This window comes from Aulonocara sp. 'chitande type north' Nkhata Bay, linkage group LG19 (genome assembly GCF_057382095.1).
Source record: "Aulonocara sp. 'chitande type north' Nkhata Bay isolate Kocher_YH1m ecotype deep benthic linkage group LG19, A_spYH_male_GT1.1, whole genome shotgun sequence".
In the NCBI taxonomy this organism is placed as follows: domain Eukaryota; kingdom Metazoa; phylum Chordata; class Actinopteri; order Cichliformes; family Cichlidae; genus Aulonocara; species Aulonocara sp. 'chitande type north' Nkhata Bay.
In genome coordinates this window covers 30,207,678-30,225,813 of record NC_141362.1, presented here as the reverse complement: position 1 = coordinate 30,225,813, position 18,136 = coordinate 30,207,678, and the positions used below count along the sequence as shown (strand labels likewise).

At 40.8% G+C, this 18,136-nt stretch overlaps 1 protein-coding gene across 3 annotated transcripts; it reads left to right on the top strand.

Annotated features, from left to right (window-relative positions):
- The first annotated feature begins 1,055 nt into the window (after positions 1–1,055).
- Positions 1,056–17,598, top strand: slc35f4 (solute carrier family 35 member F4). Of its 3 annotated transcripts, none has more exons than XR_015126364.1 (7): positions 1,056–1,516; positions 14,022–14,322; positions 14,537–14,756; positions 14,849–14,974; positions 15,063–15,681; positions 15,794–15,998; positions 16,548–16,602. XR_015126364.1 is itself a non-coding variant. In XM_086274520.1 (7 exons), exons 1-7 carry the CDS (start codon positions 1,288–1,290, stop codon positions 16,787–16,789), a joined length of 1,401 nt encoding a protein of 466 aa, XP_086130646.1. In that variant the 5' UTR covers positions 1,056–1,287; the 3' UTR covers positions 16,790–17,598. The 3 variants fall into 3 exon arrangements, 2 of the variants coding, with proteins under 2 accessions (XP_086130646.1, XP_086130647.1); XM_086274520.1 differs by having other exon boundaries at positions 15,063–15,255; positions 15,909–15,998; positions 16,548–17,598; XM_086274521.1 differs by lacking the exon at positions 1,056–1,516 and adding an exon at positions 9,499–10,016 and having other exon boundaries at positions 15,063–15,255; positions 15,909–15,998; positions 16,548–17,597.
- Positions 17,599–18,136: the final 538 nt, after the last annotated feature.

Sequence of the window (18,136 nt, the reverse complement as noted above, 5' to 3'; positions counted from 1 at the left end):
CACACACTGGGAATCGATTTCACACAGAGAGGGGAGGACTTGGAAAAGAGGCGTATCGCAGAGACACTGAAATACTGCATCTTGTGTTACTGGATTTGGAGCCCAGTTTTCTGAATGTTTTTTTTCCCCAAGTATCTGCAAGCTGGGAGATCCAGTCAAGTGGAGCTTTCCTGAGCCAGCACAAGAACCTGTGGCCAGCTGAGGAAAAGAGATTGTTCTGGGGGTTTACCTTAGAATAAAATTCATAATAAGCGCTTGAAAATTGTAAGAAAAAAACTTGACTGGCTATGGTGAGCAGCAGTGTGCACAAACTTCATAATCTGTGAGCTTTTACACTAAAAGAAAAACATTTTACACAAAGGCTGACAATAAGAAAAATAACACACATTTAAGGGCCCACAGCAGTGAGACAAACCTGTGCCAAACACACACGCATGTTTTATTAACAACAAACACAAAAGTCAGTGAGAGGTCCAGGATTAGTCCACAAATAACAGAGAGCCAGAGGGGGTAGTGAATACGTGCTGAAAATAGAGCGTCAAAAATAAACTGCTTGTGGTCTTTTAAAAGATATTTTTGTGTTGGGTTAAACGAGAAGTTACGATTTATTGAATCAGTTTCTGTCTGATGTGTCCCCCGGCACCCAGCTGTAGACCGATTGATTTTTTATATTCCTAAAATAAAGCCCCTTCTTTCTTCAGTAGAACTCGATAAAGAGACGAAGGAGAAGAGAAGGAAACAAAAGCGCATGCCAGCCATCAACTGAAATATAACAGCGATACCAAGGGGAAGTCAAAAGATCCACTACCCCCAAATAATTGAAAAATACAATTTAGCTGTTTCATTAAACTGAAATGACCGATGCAATACGGTATATTATAGAGATATCATGAAATAAAAAAAACGCATTAGAGTAACTAATTACTGAAAACTCGTTTTACTGATTATTTTAACCACGTTGCTTTTTTATTTCATTTTATAGATACTGCTATAAGCGGACTCTGCTCTTCATCGCTGATCGCAGCCAAGTTTGCCGTCTCTTGTTTTATTAAACACGCATAAAAACGCATGTGATAGTAGTGACACGCCCCCTGGTGTTTCACGGCTGCCAGGCTGCTTGAGTTTGATAACCTTGCTCTGCGTCCGAGAGCATCACTGAAGGAATGTGGATGTGGGTCTGGATGCCTTCCTCATGCTGCTAATTGTTGATGCAGCCCCGGAGGTCTCTCGCATGGTTATCAAGGCTCGTCCCCGGTCTCATCTCATCTCCTCCCGCTCAGACCTACAATGATGAGCACCGAGACTGTTTTTGAGAGTGGAGACCAGCCTTGTATTCGGCTGGAGCCCCTGAAGAGCACACACTTGCCGGGCAAGTCGACGCCGACCGGTGGCAGCTGCGCTGTCTTCACGGACAGCAGCCCCAAAGCGACAGCCAACGGACTGCACGACATTGAGGACCGGATTCTGAGGATCACCGGCTACTACGGCTACAACCCGGGATACTCCAGTCATAGAAGTGAGTGAAAAGATGCCAAAAAAGAAAAAGAAAAAAAAGAAAAAGAAAGTAGTCTGGTGTAGTCATTTGTTGATGTGACAGGTTCACGCATTTATTAGGCAAGTGTGATACTGCGTAAATTAAAGACTGTGGGAAAACGGTGCTGCCTATCAAAGCATGTTATAGCTGCCAAAAGCAAAAATGCTTGTAATTCGGTGTTTGGAAGAAACAGTATACAATTGCCAAATCTTTTAAATTCTAATTAGGCCTTGTGCAAAATTGGTTAATGAAAACTGGATTTTAATTGTGGCTGTTAAGGAGCAGCAGAGTGTCCATCTCTGCCACTGTCAGCTGGAGGGTGGGTGATGAGCTGGCCCGTCCATCTCTGTTAGTGAGGGGGAGGTGGGGGTAAGGGGGCAGAGAGAGGCATACGAACCAAATGTAGCGCTGCGAGACAATGCACTTACACAGCAAAGAGCCATGCAGTTAAGTGACTGCTTGAACTGTACTCTAAGGTTGCCAGCTATCGAGCGCTCACATTCCCCACATTGGCGAAGGCTGTGAACAGTCACTCCCAATCAATTGTTTATTCAAAATCTCACAGCTTCTCCTGTGATGGATGGGAATATTACCAGCTATCTCCTGGCATGCTTCAAATACAGCAGTGCGTGTATGTGTTAGCTAAGCTTCTCTATAATTTTCTTCTTGTCAAAGAGGTTTTGATTTGTGTCAGGCATTGCTCTGAATTTGCTGACATTGAGACAATGGCTGTGATTGGAGAAGAGAGCTGATGGTGCACTTTGTTCAGGGATGATCTTTAGAAAACTTGCCCTCCGGTTTTGTTCGAGTGTTGCCATTGGCAGCGGGATTATGAGAGAGAAAAGTGGGGAGAAAAGCACTAAGCTCTTTGAAAAGCCAATCAGTGCTATCATAAATGGCTCTATAGTAATGAAGTGAGGTGAGAGGAGGAGGATTTGACAAGGCCTAAAGCACAGGCACAGATTCACCTTTGTGTTGCACAATTGGCCTAACCACTACGATTTTATGTCGTTTCTCTTTTAAAGGGATTTTTTCCCGTTAAACAAATTCCCCAAAATGCAGCTGGCCATCATGTGAGTGTCTTGACATTCAGATGCTGAGACCCTTAACCTCAATTAAATTGGGCACGCAACAGCGGCTCCCTAACATCTCCCTCTGGCTGCTACATAAAAGTTCAAACATAAATTCCTGACTTAAATACACATGCAGGAAAACGATGTGCTCTCAATGTTATGGCTTCCCTGCTCTGTGATATACGGTGACAAATCTATTTGAAATCTCAAAGGAAATACCGCCATGCTGATAGGGTCTCATTCAATCAAGAACAGTTCCAGCTGAGGCTCTTTCAGATCAGCTCGGAGCATCTCAATGGCTTTTTAGATAGAGGCTGCGGAAAGAAAAAGCGAAATGAGCCTGTCTTTCATTAACCGCCTCCTGTTTATCAGGGGTGTCAGTTGCAGTAGATTAACCATGAACGCAATCACACATTTTACTTGAGAATGTGTCTACTTGTCTGGATTAATCTATTGAAAGAACACCTGATTAATCAGGAGCAGTCCAAACTTTCAATTGAAGACAGATTGAACAGTTCAGAGGCTTCTGATACAGCACCAGAGTTATGTAACCAGTCCTGAATGACTGGCTCTAATAAATAAAGTATTTTGTATTTTAGAAGCTTGAAGTAGCACTGGCATCATTGATATTTACTTCTAGTTTTTAAATAGTGCAAATATTCCGATGTATATCGCAGAAGGCTGAGATGATAAGGTGCTGTTGCTGATTACTGATTGGCCAGTAAAAAGAGTTTTTTTTTCTGATTATTGAAAGATTGTTTTAGCTATTTTTAAATAAAAATGCCAACATGAAGAACAGTAGGCATTTTCATTATTTTCTGACAACACAGGCTAAATTATTCATCATCTATTTCTGCAAAAAAAAAAGAAGAAGAAAAAAAGAAAAACAAAAAATAATCATCAAATTAAACAATAATGAAGATCAGTGTCTGGTGAGGCTCTGGTTTCCAGTTTTTGCAGCCTTGAGTCTGTTATTCTATCGTCTATAATATTCTGTACTTGTGAAAATGAAAGATGGGGTGCTGTCTGTGATATTATTTGAAATATAGGGAGCAGGTGTGGATTACAAGAGCCGTACCAAGGTTATAAAAGATCAGTCAGAAGGTTTTTTTTGACCTGAAAGACATTTCCCATTTTTTAGATAAATCCGTTTCCCCTGTTTTTTTCCATCTATCAATCAAATGAATGAAAGTCCATACAAGGTGCTCTCCAGTGCAGCTTGTCAGTGTTTTTCCTGTGTTTACAGCTCTTAAACACGTAGCTGCTAATCTGACAAAATTTTATTTGCACATCATCATCCTGCTAATTCTTCTTCTCTTTCTTTGCTGCGTCTTGCTGCCTGAAAGCATTGCACTCAAGTACTGTAGTTTGTTTACACTTTGAATCACATGTCCCTCAAGCTGGTGAGTATCATTTTCCATAAAGGACAAGACAAAGGAGCACCTAAATAGAACAGAAGGCCTGTCCTGCCAAGCCTATGGCGTAATGATATATTTAGTAAGATCTTGTTGCCAGTTTGTTCGTATTGCCACTTGCCATCTGTGTTGAATTAGAAGATGCCTCTGAGGGGAATTGTGGACCACATTTGGAGACAAGGTCCGGACTCTAATGCATACAGTACAGTCATGACACAATGGCTGCATGCAGTGACAGAATCTGAGAGGGAAAAAGTAAATGCTTTTCTAAACAAGCAAGGTGCAATATCTCTTGATCCGCTACTTACATGGTTGCACAGCTATGAACGCGTGCTCCAGTGAGAAGCTGTAACGGAATCAATTTTTTAATGAGAAAATAAAAGGAAAGTAAATTCTAACAGAACAATGGTGTGTGAGGCAAATGCTTCCCCAGCACCTCCTGGAAAACATTGCTGTAATTTGCTGGGTGTCTTTTTTGAGGTGGTAATTTAGAAAAAGTGTGTAGTGCGTGTGCGCTCCCCGCTGGGTAAATAGGTACAGTGCAAGAGAAATTGCAGGTACTTGTAGTTGAAGTCCCACTCAGTACTGGACCTATATCTTTTTCACTGCAGGCGTCACAGTAAAGCAGGGGCACACCTGAGCACTCAGAAGGAAATTATATGGAGGAAGGGCAGGAAAGGCAACCATTTATCACAGAGCAGTGTGTTTTTATGTCTACTTCTGTCCACAGACAAAGTCTAGAAACATAAGGAAAGAAGACAGATGATGATTGTGAATCTATACATGCCTGTGAGTGTGCTTTAAAATCAGACAGTGTTCACACTAGATGAATATCCCTTTTCTTCCTCAAACATTCTGTATGTGCACATACTTATTTTGGACCGTCCCGTTCCCATGCCTGCTCACTCTGTGCTATTTATAGCCAGGCCAACGAATGGGATATGAGCTTTGCCTGAATGACTCCTGGAGTGCTGTTAGTCCTCAATGCTCCTGCAAAAGCACAGAACTAACCTGGGAGTAATGGGTGCAATATTTCTCCATGAGAGTTACAGAAGTGCTGACCTATTCTTGTGCGACTGCACACTCGATGTTGTAGTATTGCAGCCCATTTCAGGTGATAAAATTGAAGAAAAAAAAAAGAAAGATTTTTTTTTTAGCTCACCTCAGCAATTTATGGTTAGGAACTTTGTTTTGCAAGTATCTTGGGGCTATTGCAGAGATTATCGCCCACAAAGACACTTGAACCCCAGCTGCTCTGGATGCGTCTGTCACTGTGTGAGCGGGTTAATGGCTGTAGTGTAAAAGCCCTTTGAGTGATCAGTAAGAAATAAAGGAGCATATACATTACAGCCAACTGCTGTCATGCAAAGTAACATTACATAATATGGGAAGAGAGTATGTGTGTGTGTGTGCGTGCATTGCTGCTACACTGAGGTATGAGCTGCAGCCAAACATTGCCCTCTTGTGGTCTGTAAATCTAATCACATCAATAAATCTTTGTAAAAATGTTTCCATCATTTTTAAAAAGTCAGTGGGATTATTTGTTTGTGAACTGGACCAACAAAACAAACCCCAGAAATAATGACCAAGCCATATTTTATTAAAGTGTTATTAAATTCCCAAACTGATCTACTTAGTAAAGTCAGTATCTGTGGTGTTATTAATCAGGCGTACCCAAAGTTTCCACAGTCAAATGGCCATACACCACAGGTATGGGATGTCGGTGCATTTTACTTGGTTATTGGATTTAGTGATAGAGCACAAACAAAAGAAGAAAGCAGCATGGGTCTGGGTGTCTGTTTTGTGTGTGTGTGTGTGTGTGTGTGTGTGTGTGTGTGTGTGTGTGTGTGTGTGTGTGTGTGTGTGTGTGTGTGTGTGGGAGGGGGGTGACATTTACTTACAAACAAGCTCAACTTGCTTAACATAGAAGAACATTAACACTCGTGTAGGTTTTCAATGTCTACATGAAATGAGAACAACAAAATATAATAAAACAAAGCAAAAAGACCCCAACAAAAAACGAACAAAACCAAACCAATTGAGTGTAGGTCTGTGTAGACAAAAAATAAATAGTTCCCACAGTAACAGACTGAACCCACTAAACTCACAGTAATAGCCATATCCTTGCTTTGACGCTTTGGGGTCCACAGGGACTAAGTAAAGCGCTATACAAATACAGGCCATTTACCATTTTTTTACCACTTTGTTCAGTTGGCTCAGAAGGACAAATCCTATTAATTGTGAATGCTAACTGGGCCTAGTTTAACACACACTGATGTTGATATTTTAAAATGTACTTTGTTATTGTTTTAATATAAAAAAATCACCATAACTTTGACTGCGTAGTGCAGAAATGTGAGTGACTCAACCCTTTAAGGCTTGGAGAAAATTGTCTCTTTAAGAGTTTTTTTCCCCGTGTTCCTGTCCCACCTGTAATGCAGCCAATCATATTTACCACTAGATGTCCTCATCTTCAAATGTTCTCAGTACCTTGGGTTGAGTTGTTGAGGTACCGTGTCTGGATACACACCTGAAATTTGTTCAAAGGCTTTTCAGCTAAAATTAGCGCCCTGTGCTCGTCGTCTTTGCTCCCGGACCTTGTTGAGATGTGATGAGTAACAGAGAGGTGCTAAAGACAAAGACCCGTCTACTGCAAACTGTCGAGCATTAGTTAATCTGAATGACAAAAGAGCTTGAATGGGTCGAGTGCGTCAGTGTGCACAGGAGACTGTGTTGCTATGGAGGTAAAGAGGGAGGATGCTGTGGTATACTGTGCTTTGATCAGTTATGCTTGCAGACCATTTTGTTATATAGACACACTTTCCATTTTATTAGCTACTCTAAAAAGGGATTATTATTAGAATTTTTTCTGTCTTTCTTTCTTAGTTAGAGAGTTATTGAATGATTGAAGTTCATGTATGGTTTGCTTGAATTGTAGAATAAAATGCAGATATGTTGTAAAGGTCTGATGGGAATGAATGATCAGTAACTTTCCTCTCAGCAGTAACAAAAAAGAAAGCATCCAAAGTTAGATGTAGGCCGAACAGTATAGTAACGCAGGATAGAGAAAGCAATAATCTTCTTAAAACTTAGAGTTGTTAGTCCAATATTTGAGATTGAACTGTGACAAGAGGTATTTCTCTTAATCCGATACTGATTCGAATCCCAGGATTTGCTGACTGGGTCGCTCCTCTGTCCCCTCAGTGTCTAGGTGTTGGCTCCTCTCATCAGCAGGTCTATTTTTACATTTAACCCTCCAGCTTGTCCCTGGATTACGTATTCAGTCCTGCTTGTCACACATTAAATGTGCAAACATTTTAAAACAATGCTGATTCTGGTTGCATAATTTAAAGCATTAGTATTCTTGTTACACTCATTCTGTAACTGGGTGACCCCAGGGAATAAATGTGCCTGCATCACAACGTCATCCTAAAACTGAAAGTAGAGAAGTGCTTTTTTCAAAGTGTTGAACTCTAACAGATGAATTACCATAATGTTACTGGAACGTGGCCCCAAATTTTCAGTGTCTTTTTGTCACTTGCAAGAAACAGCCAAACAATAACTGTGCTGTTTTCTATTCTCTCGCAGCCTGAAGAATGCACAACAAATACTCTGATCTGTTATGCCCTTTGTAGCTTTGCCAGATCTTTGGCTGATCAGCATTTGAAACGGGAGGCAGACGTTAACAGAAATCCTGGAGCAGACATGCTGCAAATAGCTTTCAGTATTCACAGCCAGCCAACTTAGGCAAAAATCACATTGCAGTTACTGTACTGAGTGGTTCCCCTGTTTCCTGTTTCTCAGGTCACATTGCTCCTGGTCTTGCTTCTCCAATTCAGATTTTACTGTAAGATTTCATAGTAATATTTATTACTGGCTGCATCGCCTCATGTGTCTGACCGCATATACTTTGGCACTGATATGTTGTTGACGTAGAGGCCAGAGTGATATTTAGGTCCATTAAATCTTCAGGTAGATAAACCACAGCATCAGATTGAATAACTGCATGGCTTTCCTTGAAATGGAAACTCCTGACCAACTATAATCCTGAGCCTGACTCACAAACGCTATTCCGATCATCAACATAGCTGCTGATGAGGGTTTCCCTTGACTGTGCAGCAGTGACGGATAAAATATTAAAATCCTTCGTTAAAGTACCAGCATATAATAAATAAATAAACAGCTAACATCCACAGAAATTTCTGCATAAATAAAGAAATTCTTATCAAAAGTGCTTACAGTGATTATGGATTTTTTTTTAAGAACCACACTACAGTGATTTATCATAAATGGACATTTGTTGAATTTTTAAAATTAGGACTGACTTGTAGGAAAGTGTTTTCATTTTCTTGGTAAGGTGGCCCTGAGAGGTCAAACATAATACAAACTGAGAAGCTTCTGAAGTGACAGAAACCAAAACACGGAAAGGATCGCACTGAGACGCACTTAAAAGACGCTGTGGATTCATTTGTGTTGTAAGGGAGAAAAATGTGATTCATATAATACACAAAACACACTTCTGTTGTGATTCGTACATTTTCTTTTCCATTTCTCCTTTGTTTTCTTCAACTTGTTTTGTGTGTTTTTGTAGAGTTTCTGTACTTGCTGGCCTTTTCTTACGTTGTAATGCGTTTGACCTCTCCGGCCCACCGTATCTTGGTGATCTATGTGTTATGTAGAGTCTTTTCTTACCTTCTGCCTTCAAGTAAATTTGGTACAATGGAACGACACAGAGGGGAAGTACCTCTGCTTTGCTTAACCTGATTTCTTACGTGCATGAAATTATAAGAATAACAGGGGAGCTCTTGACTTCCATCCAAGTCAGCAACAGATAACCAGTGTGATTCTTCATTTAAGTAAACAGATACAGAACACTGTAAGTGATTGTTTTACTAACTCGTAATGTATTCTGCTTTAAATAACTCAGATTCAGATTGTAGAATATGGAAATAACGCGTGAGTACCGTGCAATAATAAAATGCAAACATATAGTAGTGGAGTGTGGATTATGTGGGTAAAAAGGCCTATTTTCCCTCTGAGAGAACTAAGATGACCTCTGTGCACAACAGGATTTAAATGCCTGGGATTGTCATGTATTCTTTTGTAGTATGCACATGGTTTTTGCCTTTTTCATATCGTCGTTCAATTGACTAATGTGTCAGGGTTTGAGGCAACAAGACGGAGAGAGCTCTACTAATAATATGACTCTCAAGGGGTAGTCAAGAGCAGGAGAGGTGCCAAGGAAAGAGAGAGGCATTGCAAGACAGAGGGCAAGAGTTTGTACAGGGGGGGAGATTAAAGAGAGAGAGAGATGGAAAAAGTAAGGAGAGCCTTGTCAGGTAGAAAAGAGAGGGGAGGAGGAAAAGAGCTAGCACAGCTAGCACAGCATAAATTTGCCTGAGCTGCTTGGTTACCTTCCAAACAAAGCTGCTGATTTGCGGAGCAAAGGAAGAGGAGGGAAAAGTGAGTGAGACAGACACGAAAAGAGGAGGGGGAGGATAGAAAGAGATGAGGGGAGTGATTGCACCATGCCACACACACTTGAAGCTCAGTCTCCCTTGGAGACACTGGCAGAGCTGGATCACGGCATGATAGAGCAACTGTAGGGTCTCCACTTCGCTACACTTCCACTTCGCTATCACCACTGAGCTGTGGCACTATACAGACGTGCTGGGCTAGAGAGGAACAGAGAGTCAGGACTTGAGTCCTGGAAGGAGACTAAAGATTTGACAGAGACCTAGGAAGAGGAGGAGGAGGCAGTCAAGAGTGTGAAGAAAAAGCGGAGGAGTCGGGAGTCTGAGGATGCACGGAGCGAGCTGAAGGAGCTGCTGAGCTTGCAGCAGCAGCCAAGCAACACTTCTAAACTCAAATACACACTACTTCCAGGGGAGGACAGTGTGTGGTGCCCCCAGTGGAGGATGAAGAAGCACTCAGCCCGAGTGGCTCCTCTCAGCTCATACAGCACTCAGGTCCTGACCTGCCCTAACTCTGAAGGTAAACTGAAAGCTCCAAAGAGACACAAGATGCCATTTATACTGTACTGGAGTATACTGTATGCATTGTGTGTGTAAATAGAAAAATAAGATACGACAAAGTACTTAACTTTTATTTTCAGGGTCACGAGTGACATTTTGTTTCCTACAAGGCATCAAATACACCAAAGTGCCATGTAGAGTCTATAAGTCTTCATAGGAAATATTGAGATTTTAATAAATATGGACGTTTCCAAATTATATCCTGCTCCATTTACATGAGAGCAGCCTTTGGATCTAAAAACTGTTTGAATTTGAATACTGTAAAAAAAATGTTTTCTATTATTTCAGCCTCCTGGTAGCAGTGTAATGGTAATGGAGTGTGTAAAGCCTGTTGTTGTTCCCCCTCATCTGATTAAACATTTTAGCCCCCCACCTTTAACTCTGTTAACAGAGATTACTGTGATGCCACTAATCAACTTTTCATCAGCATCATGATATCCATGTCTCATCTTCAGGCCTAATTTGGATAAAGACTTAATGCGTTTTGACCTGAGCTAAGCTGGCTAAAAACTGCAGACAAGACTATGAGCCTCTTATTGGATTCAACGGGCCTCCATCAATCACTGCCGTGCAACATTAGTGGTGGCGATAAAGGAGAAAATGGATTAAAATGTGAGGTTCCAGAAGCATACTGCATCACGATGAATGGATAAATGGGTGCCGGTGGTGACTGATGCTATGCAGCACTGGGTTTTCTGCAATGAAGTGTTCTAGCACTTCCAAATACTCTGACTCCATGTCTGAACCGATATAAGCTACTGTGCATTTAACCTATAAAACTATAAAAAACCTCAAAATATTACACTTTTTTATCCCGAGTATCACTGCAGTGGATGCTTCTTTGACATGAGGAAATTAGCTTTTCTTGGGTTACATTTAACACACTGTTCATTTTATCCTGACTTGTAGATTTTAATATTTGTGCATGTATTCATTCTTTTATCCAATCACATTTTACCTACCAAAGCACCAAAACTGATCATCACTCACTTAAAAAAAAAAAAAAAAAAACCACCCCAGCACTAAGTAACTAATTATTCATCATGGACATACAGATACCTTAACACTACTAACCTTAAATTTGAGCTTTTCATAAAACTTGCCCTGAGTTGGACTGAATTTACCTTCACTCCTGCAGTACTGTGTTGTCAGCCTGTGTTTAGCAGAGATTATTGTTTCCTTTGCAAAATTTTACCACCAATATTTGTCAGCAATAATACTGTCTGCTATGAGAATACAATTTTGGCAATGGGAGCAACTTTTATGAGACAGGGGAATAGTAGAGTTATAATATTACTGCGTCTTGGCATCAGATGAGCCTGTTGTGGCTTTTACCTCAGGACAGAAAAGCTTGCATCTGACACTAAAAGCTTTAGGTTTTGTCGGTGCTGTGAAACACAAACCATCCTGCTGTGTGGATGAAGAAAAACAGACCTAAAGTAAAAAAAAAAAAAAAAATTAAAATAAATAAAAGAGCTGCTTCTCTATTGCAGAAATATCGGATCTCAGTTTTTTCCACTTAGCAACCACCAGGTTCATTAGTTTGATTAAGAACCCTTGCTGTGACAGAATGCAATTAAATGAAATCCCTCGATGATCCTGCAGAAACTGTATCGACGGTGAGCTTTTTGCCTTTAACACATCCCCTGAATAGAAACAGTTTAAGTGCTGTTCTCCCGCGAGCGTTTTTTGTGGTGGGGGTTGAACTCATTATTACTTTTGAATTGTTGGGTGCTAAATAATATTTTTCTTTTGCACTTTGAAGGCTCGTAAAAGCCTTCAAAGTGTAAGTGGTCATTGAAGAATTTTCCACTCTGCACCGTGGACAGATGGTCAGTGCTGCAGCAATGCAGTGTTGGAAAATACATTCACGTGAGCTTTATTGGAGCTACTTTACTCGGGTGTTTCCATTTTATGCTAAATTTGTAATATGCCTCATTCCACAGTTTTTTTGTTTGTTTTTTTACACCAATACATTAACTAGAAAGCTCACTGGTGCTTTGCAGTTGAAAAACAAGTTATTTGTCTATAATGAGGAATGCTTTTTTTCTTTTAAAACACTCATTTGGTTTCATCTAAATAATTGTTTGAGGCCCAGACTGGAATAAAACTGTATTACTATAAAAAATATATATTTGTTAACTTCCCCATTACCTGTACCCTAAAGCACAGCTAGCCTGCCTAGAGACTACTACACTCAAAAAAATATTTGTTCCCTAATTCTGACTTTAATTAATTTGATTACATCTAAATTTTACAATTTGAAATGTTAAATTTAATGGAACCAGGTCAAATGAAATTTGACTAGCATATATTTTTCTTTTATTTATTATAGTTACATTTTACTTTAAATCATTACTTTGTGTTTTAGTGTACTGAGCATTGAAAAACATGTTTTTTTCTTCTTTCTAACCCCATTTAGCATCTTTTTCTGCAGTGAACTAAAATCTTTAAAGGAACACAAAGTATAATGCATATAAAGTTAAGTTAAAATGCACTGATGTATCACTAATGCAAAAGTTGATACTGATACTCAGTTTAGGGAAACCAATTTTCTTCAGAGTGCCTCCTTTCATGTGATGCTAAGTACATGTAGAGGATAATACACTGATACGATCTTAAATGCAGGACTTTTAATTGCAAAGGAGCATTTTTATGTTCTTATTTTTTTACTTCTATCCTTGAACTGATTGAAGACGGCTGCCAGTAATGACTGTGTCCAATCTGCAATTTTATAATCTCTTGGGCAGTTTTTCAGCCACTGAGTGCCGGCGATGATCTCATGCACTTATAAAGGATATATACACGTTTGGCAAGACTTTTGATTGTTTTATGAAGTTACTCATCAACTTACTTTCAAAGTTTGGTGACGTTTTCCTCTGTTTGCATCCTGTAAAAAGAAGGAATGGATTTTAAAACACATACTGGCATCTGATCACATAAGGAACTTTACAAAAACTAAACTTCTACCAGCTGTCCTACTGATAAAATGGCTGTTTGATCAAAGAGTTTGCTCTTCACACACTGTGTTACAGCTTCTTTTGATGTAAGAAATGATTATTTACTGCACTTGTTGGTACAATCCATTTCCAGTACACGTCACTGACTTGTGCTCCCATTGCTTGACATCCTGCTGAGGTCTTTTTGCAGATAACAAACAGAAGACTATCGCATGCAATAATGAGCACCCCTGTGTTGTGAAGAGGAGAGCTACTACTGCTACACGTTCTAGTGTGGTTGCAGGGCTCTGGTGTCTGTGGCGGAAATGGCAGAGCTTTAGGTGCTGAGCTAGCAAACAGCCAGCACATGTCATCTTTTATTCCTGCCCTGGTGTAAATTGATCACACTGTTGAGAGGTAAAGAACAGATCTGAGCTCACACACATCCCACTTTGCTTTCTCTGATCGTCCATAAAGGCACTGGGACATACGTATCATTTAACCTTTGCAATTTGGATGTTCCAGTAAAGTTCCAGTAAATTCCTTTTCACAGCAGCGATACAAGAACAGTGTCCCATGAGCACCAAGGTTGGCCTGACTTTCATGTTGACTGTCATGTGGTTAGGTTTACTTTTGCTCTCTGGGCATCCGGTTTCTGTGCACATCTGGCTACAAAGGGAGTACAGTACATGCTGCATCATGAGGCAACCAAGCTATTTATGGCATGTGCAGCATGCACCGTGTTAACCCGATGCATTTTAAACGGAGCCTCAATTGTGCCACCACAGCAAGAAAGGCAAACTGAGGCAGTGATCACTAAGGACGACTGATCGATGAAGCTCATGTGCTGGAACCCAGACAGGAAGCCACAATGCAGGCAGCACTGAAGTCTATATATAGTGGTGCAAAAAATACAAAAGTTGTTAAGTTTAAACTCATTATACTAATCAAAATTATTCAGATGAAATCTGATGCTAGCTGTGGATTTCCTTTAATTTTTCTCCCCCCTTCTTGACTCTCATCAGGAGAGGATGGCTCGGAATCTCACGCAGAGACACCAGGAAGTGAGACCAGTATGGAGAGCCAGTCCTTCCATACGTGCGCCAACACGGCTCTGAAGGTGCTGGGTGGTTTGCTGATGGTGCTGTGTGTTTCCTCCTCCTGGGTGGGTACCACTCAGGTGGTGAAGCTGACCTTCCAGTCATTCTCCTGTCCCTTCTTCATCTCCTGGTTCAGCAGCAACTGGAACATCCTCATCTTCCCCATCTACTACTCGGGACATGTCGTCACCACACGGGAGAAGCAGACCCCCATCCAGAAATTCAGGTAAACCTCATTTAAGAAGTTTTAAGAAGCCAAGTGTGATATCTGAGGAGGTTCCGATCTATTATCATTTTACCTCTGGTGAGTTGGAACCAGTATTAAACCACCCTCAAGCCTGTGAGAGCCAAACAACCATCATGTCCATTCTCTAAACACAGTCTTCCAAACAATGAAGCATTTCCATTCAGAAGACTTTACTGGTGTTTTTCTCTAACAGGGAGTGCAGCAAGCTCTTTGGGGAGGATGGAATGACTCTCAAGCTTTTTGTAAAGAGGACAGCACCCTTCTCAATCCTGTGGACACTGACCAACTACCTGTACCTCTTAGCCTTGAAGAAATTGACCGCCACTGATGTCTCTGCCCTCTACTGTTGCCACAAAGCTTTTGTTTTTCTCCTCTCATGGATTGTCCTCAAGGACCGGTTCATGGGTGTTCGGGTCTGTATGAAAACAAGAAGGAGATTGTTTATTACCTGTTTAACACAAGCTTTTACTACTTCAAAATGTGTCATCTATGTGTCTATGTGCAGATTGTGGCTGCCATAATGGCCATCACAGGTATTGTCATGATGGCTTATGCTGACGGTTTCCACGGTGATTCCTTTGTGGGTGTGGCATTGGCTGTGGGCTCAGCCTCAACTTCAGCTCTTTATAAGGTCAGACTTCCTCATAAGCCCGTTCCAGTCTGAGCTATGCTTGATTTTTGATTGCATCGTGTCAACTCTTTGTTTTCTCACCATCCAGGTGCTGTTCAAGATGTTCCTAGGCAGCGCCAACCTTGGAGAAGTGGCTCATTTTCTTTCCACCATGGGCTTTTTCAACCTCATCTTCATCTCCTGTGTGCCCCTCATCCTGTATTTCACCAGGGTAGAGCACTGGGGCTCACTCTCCTCACTGCCGTGGGGATACATGTGTGGACTGGCAGGACTGTGGCTGGGTGAGAGTGCATATACACCGGATGGTTTCATCCACATGTACAAACCATTTTGGATCATTTTAAGGCTTTTAGTATAACTATAGGGATTCATTTCTTATAGTTACCACTCGGTGGATATGATGTTTATATTGTCTGAATACAGGATCTGTAGGCAAAGGGCATTATTTTAAGTATCGGAAATTTTCCACTTTCCGTTTGTTGTCTGCTTTTAGCCCCAGTAATGGAACGTTAGCTATCGACTGACAACAATTTAGCTTTTTATTCGCTTTTTGAAATATATGTGTATTCATAAATAATGGTGAGTGGAAGGAAGTGTTCCATTATCCACTTTCCAGATAACCTGGCAAGACCATAAGCTACAAAATATTGGCCGCCATCCCCAGTGGCTAGGTCAGATAACTAAGCTAATGGGTTCCCAGATGAGACGTTTCACCTCTCATCCGAGAAGCTTCTTCGGTTCTTAGAGTCAGTGGTGGACAGTCCCAGATTTATGCCCACCATTTGACTCTTAGAACTGAAGAAGCTTCTCGGATGAGAGGTGAAACGTCTTCAAGCAACTTAAAGAAGTCCAGACGCTTTTCTTTCCAAGCTCCTTAGACAACGATGACCTGGATGACTGAGAACCTTCACAGAGTCTTCTGTTTCTTTTGCAGTGTTCAACATCCTGGTCCATGTTGGTGTGGTACTGACTTACCCCATTCTGATCTCTATAGGGACACTGCTCAGTGTGCCGGGAAATGCAGGTAAGGTTTCTATTATCTGCCATTCACTGATCATTTTGATGTAAAATAATATGATTGTAAAAAATGGAGTAAACGGCCACACATACTGTGGCGCTGTATTGAGAGGTCAGCATTTAGGGCCACTGTAGCAAACAGATTACACAGCAAGTCTGCCTCTTTTGTCCCGGAAACCCAATCATCAGTGTGCCTCCACAGATCCTGCAACCATCCTCTTGCTAAGGGAGGATCAGATTCCCAAGGCAACACAAATGCCTGCAGACGAGTTCTTTTCCTTAATGGTCTGTATGAAGGTCAGTGGGTTACGGGAACCTGTCCCAGGGCTCCAGACCACAAAGACACAGAGGATAAAGTGGATTGCTTGTGCTGATTATAAGCTGCATTTGTTACACTAATCCCCCTACAGCCGCACTGTCCTGTGGTTTATCTTACTTTATGTAATTAATCTCGATTTGATTGTGTTTCTCTCTCATCCTTCACACTCTCTATCCCCATCCTGCTCTCTGGCTCCCTCTTTTGTTCCCACCCATATTTATTCCCCTCTCACTCTAGCTGTAGATCTTTTGAAACATGAGGTGATCTTCAGTGTGGTGCGACTGGCTGCCACCTGCATCATCTGCCTGGGCTTCCTGCTCATGCTGCTACCAGAGGAATGGGACTCAGTCACTCTGCGTTTCTTGGCCACCATTGCGGACAAAAAGTCAGAGGACCACGGCGAGGAGCTCACAGACTCCAGCACCCACACTCGAAGCCGCAGTCGCGCAAATGGCACTGTCTCCATTCCCTTGGCATGACATGCTCTGATAGTAACCTCTGTTAACCAGTCTGGAAACTCCACATTTCTCCAGAGCCCACACTGGAGGTGTGGTGGGACGCTCAGTCCTTGTGGACTCATCTATCAGGAAGTGAGGCAGTAACGTCTTGAACTTCAAACTTCACTCTGGAGACGCACTGTTTCTATCACTTCACAACAACAGGGGAAACTGAAAACATTTATGGATCATGCAACTTGAAAGAGCTGAAAGTGTTATTTACTTTCTTGACATACTTGCCGCGCTCCATCCCTCGCACGCACCCAAACCAAGAGCTGACTGGCTCCCCTTGAGATGCTCTGCAGACTGTATTCTGTGAATATAACTATCAGCGGGGCCAGTTTGGCTCAGTCTTACACATATTTATGATATTTATTTAGATCTGTATCAATAAGAGTAATAATTTTAAATCTTACTGAATAGCGTTATATAGAAGAATGATGATTATACTATGCTTAATGTACAGGATCTTTTGATTTTGTAATAAAAGTCTTAAAACCCACAAAAAAGCTGCATCTAACTGAGAATCACATGTATGTATTTCTAATATTTTTGGAAAAACTTCTAGCTTCAGAACTTTATTGCCTGGATAACTGAAAAGCATTCGTATACATTTATATACAGATAATGGTGCTGGAAAAGCTTCACATCCCAAAGACCAAAGCAACGGCTCCACTGTTTCTAAGCAAAGCTCTGACATGAGGTCACATTTTTGGTATTAATATTAGACTAATATTTTAGAACTGATAAACTGACTGTATATTTATTTGACACAAATAAATGTAAAAAAAATAAAAATAAAAAAAGCAAATGACTGCACCCTGAATCACATTATCAGCAGAGTAATATTAAAACATTTTTTTATTTAATCGAATCTTCTCTGCCATTACAAATTATTTACTGAATATATAATATTAGTCAAGCTAGTCTATAAAGATGGAAACACACCTATCAGAATGAACTAAAGCAGACTGTTGTCCCTTTGACCATTAACTGCTCATGGACAAGTATTTTTAGCAAAATTAAGTAGTGTGATTCATTCAGTATTAGTATTCTCTGTGTTGCTCTGATTCAGCAGTGATGACTTTCCAGAATTCTTCTCTTTGAGAATTACAATGCTTTTCCGTGCTGTTCTTCGCTTTCTCACACACAAATACACAATACACAGAAAACTGACAGTTAACTGTAATTTTTCCTTTTTCACAGATACACACAATTAATGGTGAAAATGTCTAACAATGGTCAAAGCTCACGGGACATGGTTTCCTACAGACCATATGCTATGATCTTGTCACTGTGATTTTTTTTTAATATCTCATAACATGGTGA

Excerpts from the sequence above, each read along its gene's own strand:
- slc35f4 (XM_086274520.1), top strand. The coding sequence starts at position 1,288 with ATGATGAGCACCGAGACTGTTTTTGAGAGTGGAGACCAGCCTTGTATT. Across the intron at positions 1,517-14,021 it reads GGGATACTCCAGTCATAGAA|GAGAGGATGGCTCGGAATCT; the intron begins GTGAGTGAAAAG and ends GACTCTCATCAG. Across the intron at positions 15,256-15,908 it reads ACTGGCAGGACTGTGGCTGG|TGTTCAACATCCTGGTCCAT; the intron begins GTGAGAGTGCAT and ends TTTCTTTTGCAG.